We start from the raw sequence: 21,150 nt of genomic DNA, 5'->3' as shown, positions 1-21,150 counted from the left end.
TTGTTTAGTTCAGCCCAACTGAATACATCTTCGGGCAAATCAAATCAACCAGCAAGCCGAAGAAGAGTTGGAATTGAATTTGGAGCAATAAAAATTTTTTGTTCCCTCATTTATTCTCTCGATGGAAAATGAAATTTACACCAATGCCCAGCCATACAGATCTCTTGGACTAGAAAGCCCTGCTGACATGCTTGAGGAGAATTTACACAAGATTAGAGCTTTGGGAAACTTGAACTCGCCAGGAGAAGTACTGGATGTAAAGAGAGTTGAGGCCCATTGCTACAGCAAAACCCGTAAGTGATGATAACAATATTGCATAAACTGCCTTAAAATGAAGCTGCAAGCACACATTGGATTATCAAAGTCAAGACGTGAGTCCAAATAGAAGAATCTATAAGAAGCTGCAATTACACACACACACACAACACTGCCAAGCATTAATTCCACTAGGTGGGGTCGGAGAATGCATATATTACCAATTAAATAGTTACAATGGGCCTTACCAAAGAGTAGAATAGATGGAGAATTATAGCCACAAGTGCAAATTCAAGAGCTGCAAAAGTCCATATGTACTCCTTGATTGCTGCATGTGAAACAGATTAATATTGATAGCGTTGTGAATCTATCAAAAACAGAGTTGAAAAAACTTAAGGTTCAGCTGTACCAAAGAGGACGGCGAATATTGACGCCAAAAGGCCCAAAGTAAAGGAGAATGGTGCGGCAATCACAATCGCTCGTGTTTTCATGTCATGAATCTACAAAATAGGGGTAATAAATCAAAACTGCTATACCGTATTCCCATGTATAAACAAGTAATAGAAAGTGCAGCCACCCATTTCACTTTCATACTCACAGTGGGTGATCATTTCACTTACACTTTGATATCATTATCACTAATTGCATCTTATCCTACCTAAGTTAGGGTTAATGACACGACATTTATAATAGCAAAATTTTAGACCGGTGACGGATGTCCTTCCTAGTGCAACCCTCTAGCAAGGGAATATATATGTCTGACTACTAATGTTCCTATAGCTAAGAGGAGTCGTGACCTAGCATTCAGACAATACACAGAAGATGGTTAATTTAAATTAATGTGTTGGCAAAAATGAAACAAGATAAGAGGCACCAAGACTGATGGTCAAAATTGTTAAAGAGGCAGCAAAGTTGTCGATATGTTCAGCGAGTAAACACTCTGGAGATCTCTTTCAAGACTTGTGCCTATACTGGGACGGCACAACAATTAGGTAGCAAGATGAATCTATTTAGACAACAAAACGACGAGCCACGCATGTTAGGACAATGTTAGCAGTAAAACTGCTGAATGCTGATGGCTGTCCATATATTTGCTTTAGTCAAAATGTGCACCTGCTATGCCTTGTTAAAGTTTGAAGTTAACCATGATTATCTGATGTGACGAAAATTTTATGGCCCCCTTCAGTTCTAGAAAATCTTTTTTAGTTTTCATCTTCAATTTTATAAGTACACATGTTGACATTTTATGTTCCAAAAAGACATAGCATTAATTTTCAGGAAATTTAGAAAACATAAATAACTGAGGTTTTCTAATTCATAGTATGAAGTTGAAAAAAATTAAAAAAAATTGAGTTTTCTATTTTTCAATGGAAGATTCAATCATTTAATAGAAGATTAGAGTTGAAAAATAGAAGATGTTTTCTAAAACTGAACAAGCCCTAAGCCTCTAAGATTGAGTAGATCCCGTTCACCAACTGTATGCGAAGAATTATCCTATTTTCGAATGAAAACAGGAGATCGATTCTACCATAAAATTGTTTTAGTGAAATGATACAACATACCAGCAGCTGTTCGATAAAGAAGAAGTAGCATATTGTGCTAATCAAGACAAGCACCACGAAGTCTTGCCAGGCACTGCATCAAGGCATACAAATATCATTATTCTAAAGAATCACATAAAACAGAAATCAATAATGCATAGAAAATTAAAAAAAAAGGGCAGAGTGATGCTTGTGCTATATTGGTTGTAAGCAGTTTCTAGTTTATAATTTTATAAGGATTTTGATAGAACTCTTACTCAATTGATTGAATTCAGCTATTACAGTGGAAACTACCCAATTACAGTAGCTTGCAGCAATGGAAATCAGCAATAGCAAGAAAAGAAAACAAAAGAAGTCAGGCCTATTCGAGAGGGCCTCACTCTCCCACAACTTCTTCAACAATTTTCCAGATCTTCCACACCTTTCTCTCTCCTTTCCCCTCACCTTATATACCTTCTCAACAATCTGTTACAGCCACGTGAGAGAATATTCTTCCCCTAACAAACTTTGGACTCTTCTATCCTTTGGTCAATTTCCTTGGCTACCCTTGATTTCTCCCCTCCTTTTACGCCTCTGATGGGTATGAACAACGGGGGTCCTAACATTACCCCCGCCCAAGAGACACACCTTGTCCTCAAGGTGAAATTCAGGAAACTGTTGTTGTATCTGATGGTAGGGCTCCCAAGTTGCCTCTAGGGGTGGCAGTCCTTTCCATTGGATTAGAACATCAAGGTTTCTCAAATTCTTTCCAGTGCCCGGCCTGACCCCCAACAAAAACTCCGGTTCCACCTTCATCTCCAACTCAGCCGTGAGCTGGTCTGGAATTTCTGCTGTCCCTTGCGCTGCTCCTTCCGCCTTGCGAAGCTGGGAGACATGGAAGACGGGGTGGATCGCGCAGGAAGGTGGTAGGGACAGCTTGTACGCCACCTTCCCAATCTTCTTCTCCACAGAAAAGGCCCATAAAATTTCGGTGATAACTTCTCGTTCACCCTAGCAGCCAGTGTCATCTGTCGGTAGGGGCGGATTTTCACATAAACCAGTTCGCCGACCTCCAACTGCACGTCTCGTCGCCTTTTATCTGCTAAATTCTTCATTCTTGCCTGCGCTCGCCGCAATTGGGCCTGCAACTCCTCCAAAACAGCATCCCGCTCTAGCAACTGTTGCTTGATTGCTGAAACTGCCATAGTTCCTGTCTCATAACGCAGCAACGGGGGAGGTTCACGCCCATAGACTATCTGAAACGGAGTTAGTTTTGAGGAGACATGATAAGAGGTATTATACCAATATTCTGCCCACGGAAGCCAGCTGCACCACGCCTTGGGTTTGGAGGAGGAGAAACACCGGAGATAAGTCTCTAAAGTGTGGTTTAGGACCTTAGTTTGACCATCTGACTGGGGGTGGTATGCGGTGCTTCTATTCAACTGAGTGCCTTGCAACCTGAATATTTCTTCCCAAAAATGGCTGACAAAAACTTTATCTCGGTCGGAAACGATCGAGTTTGGAACTCCGTGCAACCGGACAATCTCTTTCACGAAGATCCCTGTTATGTTGGCTGCTGTAAATGGGTGTCTTAGAGCAATAAAATGTCCATATTTACTAAGTCGGTCCACCACCACTAAGATAGAATCTCTCCCCATTGATTTGGGCAACCATTCGATGAAATCCATAGATACCTTCTCCCAGATTTCGAGGAACAGGAAGGGGCTGCAGCAGCCCTCCCGGAGATAGTGCCACATATTTGTTTTGCTGACACACAGGGCAATGCCTAACATATCGCTGAATGTCCCGCTTCATTCTCGTCCAATACACATTGGCTGATATCCTCTTATAAGTCTTGAGGAACCCGGAGTGGCCCCCAATCTGTCCGTCATGTCCTTCTTTTAACATCAACAGAATGAGAGTGGAGCCCTTAGGGAGAAACAATTTCCCTTTGTACAGCAATTGCCCATCCACCCATGCAAAATCGGGTTTGTTCTTAGGATTTTCCAGCACCTCTCTAATAATTTCTTGAAGTGTCCCATCTTCATCAACCTCTTTTTTGAGCTGGTCCAGCTGCAATACTCGGGGAATGATGAGGGTCATAAGTGTGGCAGGTGAATGGATGCGTGAGAGGGCATCTGCAGCCTGATTCTCCATCCCCGGGTGATATCGGATCTTAAAGTTGTAACCCATCAGTTTCACAACCCACTTTTGGCACTCCGGACTGACTACCCGCTGTTCCATCAAGAATTTAAGGCTTCGTTGATTCGTTCTTATAACGGACCTTCGTCCCAATAAATAATGTCTCCACTTCCTCACAGCAAGAACTATTGCCATCAGTTCCCTCTCATACACCGACTTGTTTTGACCATTGGGATTTAGGGCATGACTGAAGAAAGCGATAGGTCGCTGCCCCTGCATCAAGACTGCCCCCAAACCATGACCTGACGCGTCTGTTTCCACTATGAATTCCTTCGAAAAGTCCGGCAAAGCCAGCACGGGCAGTTCAACCATTGCCCTCTTCAGAGATTGGAAAGCTTGCTCCGTCTCCTCATCCCAAGAGAAATTATCCTTCCTTAGGCGATCTGTCAACGACCAAGCCAGCTTGCCGTAATTCCTTACAAATCTTCGATAATACCCCGTAAGGCCTAAAAATCCTCGAAGTTCTCGCAGCGACTTGGGACTGGGCCAGTCCAGCATCACCTGCACTTTGGCATTATCGACAGCCACTCCTTGGGAGATGATGTGCCCCAAATACCCAATCTTCCGCTGTCCGAACATGCACTTCTTAGCGTTAGCATATAGCTGGTGAGCAGTTAGAACTGTTAACACACACTTTAGATGTTCCTTGTGCTCCCTCATACTCTTACTGTAGACCAGAATGTCATCAAAGAACACCAAAACGAATTGTCTCAAGTGCTCCTTAAAAATCTCATTCATCAAGGATTGAAAAGTAGCTGATGCATTTGTTAAGCCAAACGGCATGACTAAGAATTCATAATGACCCTCATGAGTGCGAAAAGCAGTCTTCAGAACGTCATCCGATGCGATACGTATCTGATGATACCTCGATTTCAAGTCTAGCTTAGAAAAAACAGCAGCCCCGTGCAGTTCGTCCAATAACTCTTCAATGACAGGAATAGGAAATTTATCAGGAATTATTACCTTGTTTAAAGCCCTATAATCCACACAAAATCTCCAGCCGCCATCCTTCTTCTTGACCAGCAACACCGGGCTGGAAAATGGACTGATACTCGGCCTGATAAGACCTGCTGCCAACATCTCTCGAACCAGCTTCTCAATTTCGTTTTTCTGGAGATGGGGGTAACGGTAAGGTCGTACGCTTACCGAAGGGGCTCCAGATTGTAACATAATCATGTGATCCCTTCCCCGGTGCGGGGGTAGCCCACAATGCTCCTTAAACACCTCCTTAAAATCTGCCAGCAGGTCCTGTAATTCCCCAGGAACCACCTCTTCTCCCTTCTTTTCTTTAGCTGTCAAACTTCCCAACTCCAACATCACTCCTTCTCCGTTTTCTCGAAAAGCCTTCATCATCGACTTCAAAGTTACCAATGTTTTGCTGAGGCTGGGGTCCCCAAGCAGTGTGACTGTCATACCCCCCGATCTGAACTTCATAACCAATGAACCCCAATCTACCAAGCGTGACTAGCCACTTCATTCCAAGAATTACATCAGAGCTTCTTAGCTCTAATGGTAGGAAATCCTCAATTACCTCAACATTTTGCAACCGCAGAGTAACCCCCTTACACACTCCAGCCCCTTGAACAGCCATGCCTGACCCCATGATCACTCCATAACCTCTCGTTTGAGTCCGAGACAGCCCCAGCTTCTGCACCAGTTCAGCAGCTATGAAGTTGTGAGAAGCCCCACTATCGATTAAGACCATTACTTCTTGGCCATCAATTTCCCCCTCGATCTTCATGGTCTGTGGAGGTGTTAACCCCACCACGGAATTCAGGGATAGCTCCACCACTTCCCTTATTCTGATTGTGTTTTCTGTTTCCCTTGAATTTTCTCCAGTTTTAGCCTCTGCTGTTTCTTCTTCTCCCTCTTCCCTTTCTTCCTCATAAATTACCATCACCTGCAACTCTCTGTTCTTGCACTTGTGCCCCACCGAGTACTTCTCATCACAACGAAAACAGAGACCCTTCGCCCGTTTGGCTTGCAACTCGCTCTCGCTTAGCCATTTAAAAGGAGGGTTACTCCACCTACCGACGGCTGGTGGCCGATGCGAGGAGGCGGTGTTGTGTGTCGCCAACTTCGACAGTGCTGGTGGAGGGGGCCGAATCACCGGCTGGGTGTTTGTTACTAGGAAGGAAAGGGCTGATACCCGAGTTGGGCCTGATCCAAGATAACCTCTGCGGACCACCTGATTCCTCTCCTCAATCCTTTGGGCCAGCTCCATCATCTGCTCCAGTCCCGTTGGCCGCAGTACCATCATCTCCGCCCGAATATCCAGCTTTAGGCCATTTGGGAAGTGACCTTCCAGAAACGCTTCTGGCAGACCTTCAAGTGATGAAGCTAAGGTCTGAAAACAAAGGCGGTAGTCCTTGATGGACCCCGTCTGCCTAAGCACGAGGAACCTCTCCTCCGCGGTGCCTTCTTGAGTCGATTGGAACCGATTGACCAGCATCGCTTTGAGCTCCTCCCAACTCCTCATGCACCGACGCCTTTGCTCCCACTAAAACCAGGCGAGAGCAGCTCCTTCAAAACAGAGCGTCGCCGAATCCAACTTCTCCGCGTTCGACAGTCGATTCACAGCGAAGTAGCGTTCTGCCCTAAAGACCCACCCCTCAGGGTCGTCTCCCTCAAACAGTGGCATCTCCAAGCGTCGACCTCTCGTCTCCAGTCTTTCGAAGTCCTCAGGCACTCCGCATTCGTCTCTCACTTTTTCTCCCACCCCTGGTGTCTCATCCACTGTAAAAGAGGAACCCAAGGGTATGTTCTCCTCACCTCGTTTCCCTTTCCTATCCTTCTCCTGCGCCTCCCACCTCTCTATCAGTAAGTTGAATTGGTCCAACATCATCGCCATATTCTTCTCTATGTTATGTACCTTCTGGAAGTCATTCCGCATAGAATCCAACGCCACTTGCAATCCCTCCATTCGCGCTTCCATCTGTTGTTGATAAGTTTCCAATCTTCCCTCCAACTCCCCTACTCTCTCAGATACGGAGACACCCATGGATCAATGCTCTGATACCAGAATGATAGAACTCTTACTCAATTGATTGAATTCAACTATTACAATGGAAACTACCCAATTACAGTAGCTTGCAGCAATGGAAATCAGCAATAGCAAGAAAAGAAAACAAAAGAAGTCAGGCCTATTCGAGAGGGCCTCACTCTCCCACAACTTCTTCAACAATTTTCCAGATCTTCCACACCTTTCTCTCTCCTTTCCCCTCACCTTATATACCTTCTCAACAATCTGTTACAGCCACGTGAGAGAATATTCTTCCCCTAACAAACTTTGGACTCTTCTATCATTTGGTCAATTTCCTTGGCTACCCTTGATTTCTCCCCTCCTTTTACGCCTCTGATAGGTATGAATAACGGGGGTCCTAACAGATTTTTCACCTATTTTTCTTTGACAACACTGATTTAGCTGTAAATTCTGATAGCGACAAGCTCAAGAGGCAAATGAGTTAAAACAGATTGTATTCATCCGAGTTAGCTGAATTTAGATCAGCCACCTTGGCTGAATCAGCAGACAAAAAGTCTGATGAAACTTGAATTTCAACTACATAGACTAGCACTAGCATGGAGTCTGCTATAGATTGTATTCATCCGAGTTAGCTGAATTTAGATCAGCCACCTTGGCTGAATCAGCAGACAAAAAGTCTGATGAAACTTGAATTTCAACTACATAGACTAGCACTAGCATGGAGTCTGCTATAGCGGACTGCAGGCAATCTGCATACTAGAGCAAGAGCATCCAACAATGTCAAAGCTGGTATTGCAACAGTTGAAATTCGGTATATTAATCTTACTCACCTTATAGTTCGTGCACTCCTACCCGATTGATTAAGCTGCTCCTGCCTGCTATATCTTTGAGTTGAACTTGGAACTCGAAGCAAGGTTACTGGTAAATTCAAAACCTCTTGCCCACAGACATCACAGTTCTTGTTCCCTTTTGTGCTAAACCACTTTACTGCACATTCTTCGTGAATAAGTCTGAGGGCACCTTTACAACTGCATTCCATCTTTAGTGTATTTCCTTCTTCACAAACATCAAAACAGATCCTGCATACTGCTTCCTCTTCTGGAATCTCTTTATCATCATCTTCCTCAGGAGCAGGAGTTATTTGATCTGACTTTCCATAAAATAAAGTTACAAAGAAGAAAAAAAATAATCATAAGACAGTTAGACGTAAAGATTACAACAGCCAAAGCCATTTTTGTCAAGAGTTTTATTTTTAACTTCAGGATGCAGATGTAGCCAGGCAATGAATCAACAGAAATACCATTCAAAGCAAGCCAACGGCAAGAACTGTATGATCCGAGCATCAAAAATGGTTGTTGGGTAAAAGGCTTGACTTGCAACTTTGTTTAGGAATCTTATGGATGGTTGAGAAAAACTGAAGCAAATTAAGATCATCTGAATTTCAACAAAACAGCAACTACTTATTTCCTTACTTCCACCGGGGGCAAAAGTAGAACTGTAATCTGATAAAAAAAGTTATGCAAAATATGGAAAGTAAATCCACTTGGGGCAATTCTAAACGATATTAGCACTTATTTCTTTGGTAAAACTGCAATAGGTGCAGTCAGAAAAATCACTAGATGATTAAGAAATAGTAGCATTCTAAATTTTACGACATTTTAAGCTTCTGCAGATGGCTTATAGAAAGTTTGATAATAACACTACTAAATAAGGCAACGTGAACAAGGGAAACATCTTACACGGGCTTATTACATACCGTCATTGTTATCTGGTTGAACATCCTCTTTACAGGGAGCAAAAGATATTGATCTTACAATAACAATATTTCTCCCAGGGATAGTGAGGGACCTTGAAACTGGGGCCTGAACCAATCCCATCTATCAGAAGTCAAACACACAGAAATCACATCATCATATGCATAGGGACACTGTTCATGGAAAAAAAAAAGACGATATGAAGTGGGACAGCCAAAACAGAATTCACCTCTAATGCCCAGTAAATACTAAATAGTAAGACAGTATGAAAAATAACTGTTACAATGACTGCTACAATTGAGAGGATAAACAATTGTAACTTTAACTTGCATAAATGGGAGAAGTTGCCTATGTCAAAAGCAGGGGTTACCAATTCAGCAGTCTAAATCTTCCCCTTCCCTCTCATTCTTATTATATATTTGATTCACTTTTAAAGACTGATGGGGAAAAAATAAAAAAAGAGAAGAAAAATAAAGAAAGCTTCAACCACATCCCCACAAAAGGATCCAGCCGTTCAAGGGGCATAAATTTCATGACTCTACAAGATGAGCAAAGCCTTTATGGTAGAATAATATAAGAACAAACTTCCAAGCGAAGAGCATAAAATAGCAACAGAAAGATGATTAGGATAATTTTGGAAGATAAGTTGTATAACATTTGTAGACGTATGCATATAACACATACTAGTCAAGGCTGCTAGAATGACTTGTTCAAAATTATTTCTTGAGATCAATATGTTTGACCTGTGTAAAATGATTTACTACCCAGGGTGCTTGGGACTGATAAACCTAGTGATACAGAAGAATCAACTTACGTTTGATTTGATCCCCTCGCAGTAAGTCCTTGCTGAAATAGGTGTGGAAGCAGAAGGGGACAGGTTTGATGCAGGTGTAACAGGAAGAGAGGTACATCTATTCCAGGTAGATGCAAAATTGGCCGAAGCAGGACTCTCAGGAGCTGTCTTATTGTCTGAAGAGAGAAGAGAGCTTTTTTCACCATTGGATGCATTGACCTTCTTCTTGAAACTTAAACCTCGAAGAAAGCCCCTTGGTGAAGCACTACCAGTGAAGGCATCCCGAGACTGGAGCAAACCCTTTCCACTGCGGCTACTTCCAAAACCTAGTGGTCTTGGAGGTATTTGAAGGGACAGATCTGGGTGCCTTATAGTTGGACCTGGATTTGCAGATACTTCCGTCGGTCTCACAGTTTGGGGATTGATCTACATGCATTGAACATTTCAAATACCAAATAACTACTTTTCCCTTCAAGAAAGAACTCTATAAACTGATACAGTAATGCCATTCAGGAAAATTACACAGAATTTGTTTTAAGTTCCACTTAGTGAAGGAATTCAGATAAGCATATTTAGAACTAACTAGTCTTTCGAAAACAAGACATCCGAGGGTTCTATTGCAGCATCAAGATCCATTATTGGCTTTAGCATGAATTGACTCACAACTTCAACAAAATTCAGGCTTTTATTAGTTTATTTAAGATGCTAGACACCAACTCATACTTGTAACCCAAGTTCGGATAATTGAAAATAATGGATTGTGAACGACAATTTTTCACATGTAATCAGATATTCTGGAAATAAGAAGCTAATTTCTATTAAAGGGGCCCTTGACAAGCAAAACCATTTAAGTATACCCACATGAAAGTACAACCCAATCCTCTCTCTTGATCTGCTGAAATTGAAATACCACATATAAGTATTATCGTAATACCCAAGGGAAACGCATATAATTTACAAAAACATAGAATTAAAAGTAGGAATTGAAAATCCATGCGATAAGCCTAAAACCCACAACGAAACTGGGGGAATTTGAGAATCCAATTACAACTTCTGGTGAACAAAGCTCAAACACTGCATATATATATATATAGAGAGAGAGAGAGAGAGGAGAGAGGAGAGAGAGAGACCTGGGAAGGATCATCGGCAACAGGACTAGTGACAGACTGGGATATGGGCATTGATCTTCAATCTTCTTCTACTTGTTTTCTTTTGAAGAATTCCCAAGAAAATGAACGCGTAGTAATCTTACAGTTCTCGACAGAGACTGATGGGGAAGAAAACCGGGGTCCAAGGACGGAAGACTCGGGAGTTCGTCCACCGAATAGTTTACTTTATACGTCAACTAATAAATATATTAAATAAGCCAGATGAAACAGGGTCGGGTTCGGGCATTGCCCATTACTTTTCGGGTTGGATAAATGATCCAGATCGTACCCGTTTGTATATTACTTCCCCCACAAATTAATGAGTCGAGTCAGGTTCGGTATTCAATTTGATAAAAATTTATTTAAATTTGATAAATAAATTTTAATTGAATCTAATATTAAATTTAAATTCAATAAAACTCAATTCATTTATTCAATTATTTGCGATTAACTTGTAAAAATAAATTTATTTATAAATATATTAATAAATTCATTTATAATTTTATAAATATATTATATTATAATTAAATAATAATATATATATATCATTATATATATATTTTTCTGTTTCTCTCTCTACCCCCATTACCCTCCCCCCCCCCCGCCCCCCGCCCCGAGAAACCCACTTTTCCTCTTCTTATCTCTCCTCTCTTTTTCCCTTCCCTTCGCCGCTGCCCCGCCTCTCGCTGCCGACCGCCGCTGCATCCTCCATCTCCGCCGTCTCTCGCCGCTGCACACCCCTCCCTCTGCCGCCGCACAGCCTCCTCTTGAGACCAGATCAGACATTCAAAGCCCAGCAATTTCTCTATCAGATTCTCACGTTCTCTGATTCAATCGTCACTTTGGTCGTGAACAGGCAGGTCTCTCTCTCTCTCTCTCTCTCTCTCTGTATACATTTGTTGTAAACATCTGTAGACTATCAGTCTCATGATTCGGTCTATGATTAATGAGTGGGGTACTAACCAAAGTTCGAAATTTTTGGTGTTATTCGAAGCTCGTTCGCTCTCGTTTTATTTTTGGCTTCAAATGTTCGGTCTTTTAAGTCTCAATTCATGATACTCCAGAAACAGGGTTAACAATGCTAGCTAGATTGTTTTATTAGGTTATCACATTTCGTGTAGTTTCATATTCTCACTCCAAAACTGTGGTAATTTATGGCTCAATTTTACGGGTAGATATCAGTTACACAGATTAGTGGTGGCGAGGCCGAGCTCCGGCTCGAGCCCGAGCTCAGGTCGATTGCAACCCACTACTAGTAAACCGCAATTGATGTTTCGACTTTCCAGAACGCCTCACAGTCCTCGCACGCTGTTTCGATTCCGGCCGGCGATTATTAACTCTGTCACCGTAGAACGTCGCCGGTTTTCTTCCGTTCATCGCCATAGGGAAATCATCCTGGTAATGAATGATTTTTTTTTTTCTTCCGTTCATCTCCATAGGGAAATCGTCCTGGTAATGAATGATGTCTTTTCTTAAGAATTCTTAAACCTTCTATTGTTCTGTAATTTTCTTTGTTCCGCTGTGGATATATTTGCTGATCTGGGAAGATATGTAGAACTAGGCCTGAGCATATTTTTCTTTCGTTTTTATTTTTCAATCTTAACATCTAGTCCTTCCCGAATCTCTTTAGGTTTGTTATAAAATTAATTTTGGACTGATCTTTTTACCAACGATCTGAGTTTGTCTTGGATTCAGTGAGGCACAGAATCATCTCTTCTACTTGTGGCACCTCTCTCTCGAGAAGGATAAGAGCTGCATAATCTTAAGTTTAGCTCTATTAATCGGATTGAACTCACTTGATCTTCAATTGCTGAAAAGCTGTTGGCCCAATTGGTAGCGTTGTATTGCTTATTTTTCCTTTATACTATTTTTGCAGTAGCAGATTCAGACCCCACCCAGTGGGCTTAAAGCTTGATAGGTTGTCTTTGTACTGTTTTTGCAGTGAAAGATTAGGAGAAAAGTGGTAAAGAAATGAAGTTTTGGGACTGGTATTTGAAGATAGCTGTTGGGTCAGCCTTGGTTGGAGGATGCATGGAGTTGTTCATGATCAAAACTGGCTTCTGTGTGAGAACCCTCCTTTATACTCTTCTCATTTTTTTTCCCTCGTATTTATATATTGGGTTCTGTTTTTACAATTTTGTCCCATGAAATTGATTCTTATGAACTGTGTAGTCACTAGTCAAAAGCAAGACAGCTTTATTTTTTGTTATGGATTCTAATAAATGCTACATTATTATTTTCTTTATGTATGATTCTTGAATGTTTAGATTAGTAATATAGTAAATTATCAGTATTCCAGATTAAGATATTTATTGAGTTTTTCTGTAATAAGCATAATTTTATTGCATTTTAATCATAAACTTGATTCTAGGTGGGAGCTGCTTTCTTACACGGTGCGAGTGTTTAGACTGGTTGTGAATTTTAGAGGTCCTCCATGTTCCCTGAATTCATGAGCAGGACAGAAAGAAAGTAAGAATTAAAAGAGAAGGAAAGGACTATGTGCCATGTGGAGTTACAGACTTCTGATAGGGCAACACTATGGTTCCCCTATGTGTAGGATTATGCCTTAATTAGGACTTAGGAGAGGGTTGTGTATAAATTGCAAAATTGATGAATCATGCATAAATAACTCGATACTCTTAGCTATTAATTAGATTTGTTTATGTAAGCATTATTTTTTATACAGTTTTAGTCATCTTCTGTGTAGGGTTTAGGTTGGAAATGCTGTTTTAGGCTTTGCCTGAGTGGCTTGAACTTTGAAGTGTTGTGAATTTAGTACTACTTTGTTGGATGAGAAAAGAAGATTCAAATAGATTAAAGGATAGGAGAATTATCCTTGTAGATTATTTGGTTGTTATACAATTGTATTTAAATTAGTTTAAGTTTGTTTTTTATCTGTTTTATCTCCTAAAGTTTAGGAGATAGGTTTTCCTAGTTTTTAGGATTAGATTATTTCAAATCCTTTCCTACTCTATAGGGAAGAGGTAGAGTTGTATCTTATATATATTTCCTATCCCTCTCAGTTTAATAATCAATCAAGCATTATGTTTTGCTCGTTTCATGGTATCAGAGCTTCAGGCTTGATCAAAAACTGTATAGTTATCTTTTTTTCTCATCTCTCAAGATCATGGCTGATGTTCACCAAAACCCTACCCTAATGGAGGCATCTGCTACCAACTCTCCAGGACGTCTTCCTTCATCTGGTCCGGTTTCCTCTTTTCCAAATCTACCAACTACTTCAATCGATAATCATCCTCTACAAATTACTCACCATAAATTGAATGGTAGTAATTTTAGAGAGTGATTCCAATCTGTGCTACTGGTGATTAAAGGAAAAGAAAAATCTGGCTATTTAACCGGTGAAATTCCTGCTCCTCCTGCTGCAGCCACTACCTATGGCACTTGGGAGGTTGAAAACTCAACCATAATGGCATGGTTATGGAGCCTAGGATCGGGAGAATTTATCTATTCCACAAAACAACCAAGGAGATTTGGGATTCGGTTCAGGAGATGTATTCCGACTTGGAGAATTCATCTCAAAACTTTGAAACAAAGTCGGCCATCAGAACAACCAAACAAGGTAACTTAAGTGTTATAGAATATTTTAATGTTTTGGTTGAGTCATGGCATGAAATAGACTTGTTTCAGACCAGTAGTTGGGAATGTACTGTTGATAGCATGAAGTATAACAAGATAATTGAATAGGATAGGATATTTGACTTTCTCCATGGGCTTAACACTGATTTGGATGAAGTAAGAGGTCGGATTTTGGGCACTAAACCCTTGTCATCTCTCAAAGAAGTTTTTGCTGAAGTAAGAAGAGAAGAAAGCCGACGAAAGGTAATGCTCAACTAACTCGATAATACAAATCTAACCCATCAGAATTCTGCTCTTGCAACTGTTAAACAGGGGGACAATTTTTCAGAAAGGGTAGGAAAGGAGAAGTAGTGGTGTGACCACTGTAACAGACCCTAGCATACAAAAGACACTTGTTGGAAGATCCATGGCAAACCTGCCAATTGGAAACCTAAAAACAAGAGAGAAAACACCCGAACAACATATGTAGCTAAAACAACTAGAGAGATTGGAAACAAAACTGATCTGAATCTAATAGAAGAACAGATACAGGTCCTTTACAGGCTGATAAACCAAGGTATTACCCCTGCCAATTTTCCTACTCACCAACCCACTGCATCAACAGTCTAGAAAGGTACCTCTAATTTTTCTCTGTTATCACAACAACTTCCTAAGGATGTTTGGATAATAGACACGGGTGCATCTGATCATATGTCCAATTCCAAAAGGCATATGATTGAATACAAGCCGTGTGATACATTAATTGAGGTTAAAATGGCCGATGCAACAACCTTTCCTGCCCTAGGATGTGGAACTATTTGTCTTTCGAAACTACAACTTAAATCAGTATTATATGTCCCTGGATTGAGTTACAATCTATTGTCAGTTAGCCGGCTCACTAATGACATGAACTGTAGAGTGATATTCTTCCCTTCCTATTGTTTATTTCAAGACCAAGCATCGTGGATGATGATTGGCAATGCTGAAGCTAAGGATGAACTATATTGGTTGACTGGAAACATTTCAGCTTTTTTCTCTTTGAATAAATCTGTTCTAACTGTTTCAACCAATGCCAAAGTCATGTTATGGCATAAACGGTTGGGACATCCAAGTTTTCCTTATCTTAGATTCTTGTATCCTCACATTTTTATCAATAAAGACCAAAGTTTTTCTTGTGAGCAATGTACTCTTGCAAAACAGTCCAAAACTCATCATTCTATTCACCCTTACAAGCCCTCAACACCATTTCATTTGATCCATAGTAATATTTGGGGACTCTCTAAACACCCTAATATATTTGGTTCTAGATGGTTTATTATCTTCATTGATGATCATTCTAGGGCATGTTGGGTGTATCTTGTGAAGGATAAATCTGAAGCTAGTTGTCTATTCAAACGTTTCCACAAATTTGTTTTGAATATGTTTCAAGCTCATATTCATATTTTGCGTACCGATAATGGTCGAGAATATTTTTTCCATGACTTGACTAATTATTTGAATGAACATGGTATTTTACATCAAAGTTCTTGCCCCTACACACCACAACAAAATGGTGTGACCGAAAGAAAAAATAGACATCTATTAGAGGTGGCTCGAGCTATGATGTTTACTTCCCATGTTCCTCATTCATATTGGGGAGAGGCTGTTCTTACATCCACTTATTTGATAAATCGTTTTCCCTCTAAACCTTTAAGATTTAGAACCCCACTTGAGACTCTTTGTGACATCTATCCTCATGCACCGTTTCTACAATCTCTTGATTCTAAAATCTTTGGCTGTGTGGTGTATGTTCATAACTACAATGTATCCCGCACAAAATTAGATCCCAAAGCCCTCAAGTGTGTCTTTGTTGGGTACTCTCTTTTTCAAAAGGGATACAAGTGTTATTGTCTTGTTACCTGTGGATTTTATGTTTCTACCGATGTCACATTCTATGAGAACCTCTCTTATTATTCAGGAACAACTTCTTTTGCCAACTTCCATGACCTTGTGCCTTTATCTTTGCCTCTTCCTACTTCTCTGCCAGCATCCTGTCAAGGGGGAGAAGTATCTATCTCTGACAATGTACTGGCATAATCAACTCCTAAGCAAAAAAATCAAAATCCCCCACTGTTTGTATATTCTAGGAGACCTAAAGAACTTCCACAGACTTAGCATGGTCAATCATCATCCATTGAAGCTAGTCCAACAGAAGGTGACAGTTCTTCAGGGGATGCATCAGCAAGAGATAACAGTGGAGGTAGGGAGGAACTGAAAACAACGCTGAAAACAACAGCACTAGAAATAGCTCGGATAGTCATGTGCCTCAAGGAGATGGTCTCGATTGGGCAGTTCCTATAGCTCTAGGAAAAGGGGTAAGGTCATGTGTTAAATACCCTATGTCAAATCATCTGTCTTATGCAAAATTATCTCCCAAATTCAGAGGTTTTATTGCCAGACTTGATAGTACAGAAATTCCAAAAAATATCCAAGGAGCTTTGGATGATCCTAAGTGGAAAGATGTAGTTATGGAAGAAATGAAGGCCTTAATTGGGGATCATTCTTGGGAGATGGTTGAGCTGCCCCCAGGTAAGAAAACAGTTGGATGTAAGTGGATTTTTACTATCAAACACAATTTCGATGGGAGTATTGAAAGGTATAAGGCTCGATTAGTGGCCCAAGGGTTTACTCAAACCTATGGGATAGACTATGAGGAGATTTTTGCTCCTGTAGCTAAACTCAACTCTATTCGAGTACTTCTTTCTATAGTTGTTAATCTTGATTGACCATTGTTTCAGTTTGATATTAAAAATGCATTCCTCAATGGGGATCTAGATGAAGAGATCTACATGAGAATTCCACTCGGTTTTGAAAATGAGGTGAACAATGGAAAGGTTTGTAGACTCAAGAAATCTCTATATGGGTTAAAACAGTCTCCTAGAGCTTAGTTTCAAAATTTCAGCATGTCCTTAATCCGGCTAGGATATGAACAAGGGAAATCCGCGCATACTTTGTTTATTAAATCCACTAAAGATGGAAGGAAGTCTATATTAATTGTCTATGTTGATGATATAATTGTGACACAGGATGATATGCAGGGAATTGAGGAATTAAAGAAATAACTGAGGGCTGAATTTGAGGTTAAAGACCTAGGATATATGCGATACTTCCTAGGAATGGAGGTGGCAAGGAGTAAAGCAGGCCTGTTTATCTCTCAAAGGAAATATATTATGAATTTACTCAAAGATACTGGGATGATGGCATGCAGACCAGCTGGAACACCATTAGATAAAGGCTGGAAATATGAGAAGGATGATGACATCCCAGTGGAAAAATAAAGATATCAAAGGCTAGTAAGAAGATTAATCTATTTATCTCTTACTAGGCCAGACATAGCTTATGCAGTAAGTTTAATTAGTCAATATATGCATTCTCCTACAAAGAGACATATGAATACAAAGAGACATATGAATGCTGTTTTTCATGTATTAAGATACCTTAAAGGGACAACCCGAGAAAGGTTTGATGTTTAAAAAGACGAAGGACCGAGGAATTGAAGGTTTTTTTGATGTAGATTGGGTAGGTCTTTAGAGGACAATAGGTCCACAACCGGCTATTGCACTAAAGTATGGGGAAATGTAGTAACATGGAGAAGTAAAAAGCAATCGGTGGTGGCTCGCAGTAGTGCCGGGGCCGAATTTCGGGCCATAGTCCAAGGAATTTGTGAGGTTATTTGGTTAGAAAGGCTAATGGAAGACCTAAGAATACCCTTGATTCAACCTACAAGGGTATACAGTGATAGTAAATCTGCAATCAACATTGTAAGGAATCCAATCCAACATGATCGCATGAAGCATGTAAGGATAAACAAGAATTTTATAAAATGAGAAATTGATGAAGGAGGGATAATTCTATCCTATATTCCAACTGCTGATCAATTAGCAGATGTGCTCACAAAAGTCATGGTTAAACCAAGATTTGAATCCTTGATTAGCAAGCTGGGAATGACTTGCATCTATTCCTCAGCTTGAGGGGGAGTGTTGGATGAGAAAAGAAGATTCAAATAGATTAAAGGATAGGAGAATTATCCTTGTAGATTATCTGGTTGTTATACAATTGTATTTAAATTAGTTTAAGTTTGTTTTTTATCTGTTTTATCTCCTAAAGTTTAGGAGATAGGCTTTCCTAGTTTTTAGGATTAGATTATTCCAAATCCTTTCCTACTCTATAGGGAAGAGATAAGAGTTGTATCCTATATATATTTCCTATCTTAATAATCAATCAAGCATTCTGTTTTGCTCGTTTCATACTTACTGCAAGGGTTGAACCATTTCAATTATTTCACGCTGAAAGAACTTAACCCATTTTTGTGAAGTTTTGAAACCTGTGAGTGGTTAAGGTTATTTGGGTCTGAGGGTCTCTAAGAATGGGGATTGCAAGTCGTGGATGAACTTAGTTAAAACAATTTAAAACTAGGAAAAAAACCAGACTATTTTTTTGAAGAAAATTAGAGAAAAGAAATATTGCCTGCCTCACTTTCTTGTATATTTTGTTGAATTTTGAATTATATTCTAACCTGATTTTGTTTGCTTAGGATTCCTTCAATGTATAAGTTGCAAAAGAATGGAGAAAATAATTCAAAACAAAACAAACCAGCTTTTATAATTGCAAGTATCATGGACGGGGTGAGGGGTGAAATAAAAATAGAACAGAATGAAATAGAAAAAATGGAAAGACTTTTTTTTTTCCCCAAAAAATGTTCAGAATTTTTTATTTAAAAGAAGGAATGAACAAAAACAAGCAATCAAATTCCTTCTTTCCCCCTCTACTTTTCAAAATTTTGAGAACAAAAGCTAATAACTGAAAATAGAGAAAAACCTACCAAGTGGGCCTTTACAGTTAGGTACTTTTTAGTGGGCTTGGACGGACGATTTTTAATTTTTAGGGATTACTGGGTCAGCTCATTAGTGTGTACTTTAAGGTGAAAATTTATGCATAATTACAACCAAGTCAATAAAAGTGGCCTTAGCAACAAATATGTAGCTCAATCCTGTTAAATGCATATTCCACAGATAAAGGGCATATGTTCTAATTCCTGTGCTTGGCCTCATTACTGCTTTTAGCAATTCAACTTTATGTAAGCTGACATGTTCCCACATCAGATTAACATTTTTTTCAGCATTTGCATTGTGGAGCTGTAACTTGAACCAAATGATTTGCTGTGTCAAATGACCAGTTCACTTCAATTCAATGCCTTTCTATATCAAATGACCAGTTCACTTCAATTCAATGCCTTTCTATAGCAATTCTTTTTAATTCTGATTCATGCTCATGACATGATTGCTAGAAGCATAATCCTGTTAAGTTCCATCTCTATTATTCTTTTCATGAATGCTTTAGCTTTTAATTTAATTTAATTTCTAAAATGAATTGCGTTTACAATATTGGCAGATGATAAGGTAACTGTTCTGGAATCCGAGAAGAGAGCGTGGGAGAGTTCCCTCGAAGCTCAAGCCATCAGAGAAGCTCTCAATCCATGGAGGAATCAGGACACAGAGTCGAGAAAAGACACCTGAGATTCTTTGGATTTTTCTAGAGAAAGGTTCATGCTTCCTTTCAGGAGGTTAGATTTACCATGCACAAGATGGCACAGAAACATGCCTGAAATCAATTATGAAACTTTTGAAGTGCTGTAGTTGGCTGAGGCCTCTTTACAGTCTGATCAGGAGGTAGGTTTGCTTTTGGCAATTGGAATCTTTCCGGCATTGCCTAGTTATGAATTTATTTTTTGGGGAGGATCGCAAATTCAGTGGAAATGAATAGGGCACCTCTTAGTTTTTCGGTTCAATTGAAATATGCATGAATCCTTGTGTGTTAAAAAATTGCGTATAAGTTTGTGTGGGCTTAGACTTGGTAACTGAACAATAATGAATCGATGGAGTTATCCCCACAGATTACTAGTCAATTCAACTTTTGGATTTGAGTTATCCCGTAGTTGTGTGACCTTGCCAAACAATCTGTGGGGTGTGCAAAATTATGTTAGAAGGAAGGATATGATACAATTAGGGGTGTGCCAAATTGTAGTTTGGTTCGTTTTTTTTTTTTTTAATTTATTAGAAAATTAGGTTAATTGGTTTGGGTTCGATTTTTGTGTTAAAAATAACTGAAATAATTAAATTGATCAAAATTACAAAATTATGTCATTTTTAGTCTAGAATAAAAGAAGGAAAATAGAAGAACAGAAGAATCGAACCAATCCTTTGGTCTTTCCACCTTCCCCTTCGTTCAACACTTCCCTTCCCTTTCATCTCCTGTTGCCATCTTTGATCGATCCCTTTGCTCTCTTTGATGCCAATGTTGACATTGACCCCTCCTCTCTACCTCTGATATTGACAGCGACTAACCCTATCCCCATTGCTTCCAGCATCTTTTCTTCTTCTGACTGTTTCCCTCCCATCACACGCCATTGACTCCATCACACAATTCACACCACCGTGCTCGCCCATCGACGCCACCTCAACAACCACCATTGCCTCAAATATCACCTCTGTTTCCTTTAGTGATTTAGCAAATATGAGCTTCAATTCCTTCAATAAGGTTTTTAGCAACCTGCTCAATTTTTTGGTATTTACATTCGTGAATGGATATTTTAGACATTAAAATTCAAATCTACTGAAATTCGATCGTTAGATCTTTTTAATTTTTGGGTATGTGGATTGCTAAACCAAGATTAATTTGATGGTTAATTCTGATCGTTAGAATCTGTCATGGACGGTGATCAATGACATTTTTTGAAAAATATAAGTTTTGAATCTTTTGACTATAAAATTAATTTTAAATTTATAAATAATTAATTGTCTGATCAAACTTATTTTTGGATACATCAAAGTCATTTTTAGATATATGAACCATCATCATTGGAGAGATTTGATGAACCATT

The 21,150-nt window shown here is 39.7% G+C and overlaps 2 protein-coding genes across 7 annotated transcripts; one reads left to right on the top strand and one right to left on the bottom strand.

The window, feature by feature from the left end:
- Positions 1-44: 44 nt before the first annotated feature.
- On the bottom strand, positions 45-10,820 carry LOC127799364 (uncharacterized). 2 transcript variants are annotated; one of them, XM_052333338.1, is made up of 8 exons: positions 10,638-10,820; positions 9,529-9,933; positions 8,717-8,837; positions 7,791-8,106; positions 1,818-1,890; positions 665-755; positions 504-583; positions 45-337 (listed from the first exon to the last, which is right to left on the bottom strand). In XM_052333338.1, exons 1-8 carry the CDS (start codon positions 10,686-10,688, stop codon positions 203-205), a joined length of 1,272 nt encoding a protein of 423 aa, XP_052189298.1. In that variant the 5' UTR covers positions 10,689-10,820; the 3' UTR covers positions 45-202. The 2 variants fall into 2 exon arrangements, with proteins under 2 accessions (XP_052189298.1, XP_052189299.1); XM_052333339.1 differs by having other exon boundaries at positions 8,717-8,822.
- Positions 10,821-11,259: 439 nt separating this feature from the next.
- LOC127800152 (uncharacterized) lies at positions 11,260-20,058 on the top strand. Of its 5 annotated transcripts, none has more exons than XM_052334605.1 (5): positions 11,260-11,515; positions 11,942-12,053; positions 12,351-12,488; positions 12,598-12,717; positions 19,662-20,058. In XM_052334605.1, exons 4-5 carry the CDS (start codon positions 12,627-12,629, stop codon positions 19,784-19,786), a joined length of 216 nt encoding a protein of 71 aa, XP_052190565.1. In that variant the 5' UTR covers positions 11,260-11,515; positions 11,942-12,053; positions 12,351-12,488; positions 12,598-12,626; the 3' UTR covers positions 19,787-20,058. The 5 variants fall into 5 exon arrangements, with proteins under 5 accessions (XP_052190565.1, XP_052190566.1, XP_052190562.1 ...); XM_052334606.1 differs by having other exon boundaries at positions 11,831-12,053; XM_052334602.1 differs by lacking the exon at positions 11,942-12,053.
- The last annotated feature ends 1,092 nt before the right edge of the window (positions 20,059-21,150 follow it).

This window comes from Diospyros lotus, chromosome 4 (genome assembly GCF_014633365.1).
Source record: "Diospyros lotus cultivar Yz01 chromosome 4, ASM1463336v1, whole genome shotgun sequence".
Classification (NCBI taxonomy): Eukaryota; Viridiplantae; Streptophyta; class Magnoliopsida; order Ericales; family Ebenaceae; genus Diospyros; species Diospyros lotus.
The sequence above is the reverse complement of the archived record's forward strand: the minus strand, read 5'-3'. Positions and strand labels throughout refer to the sequence as shown.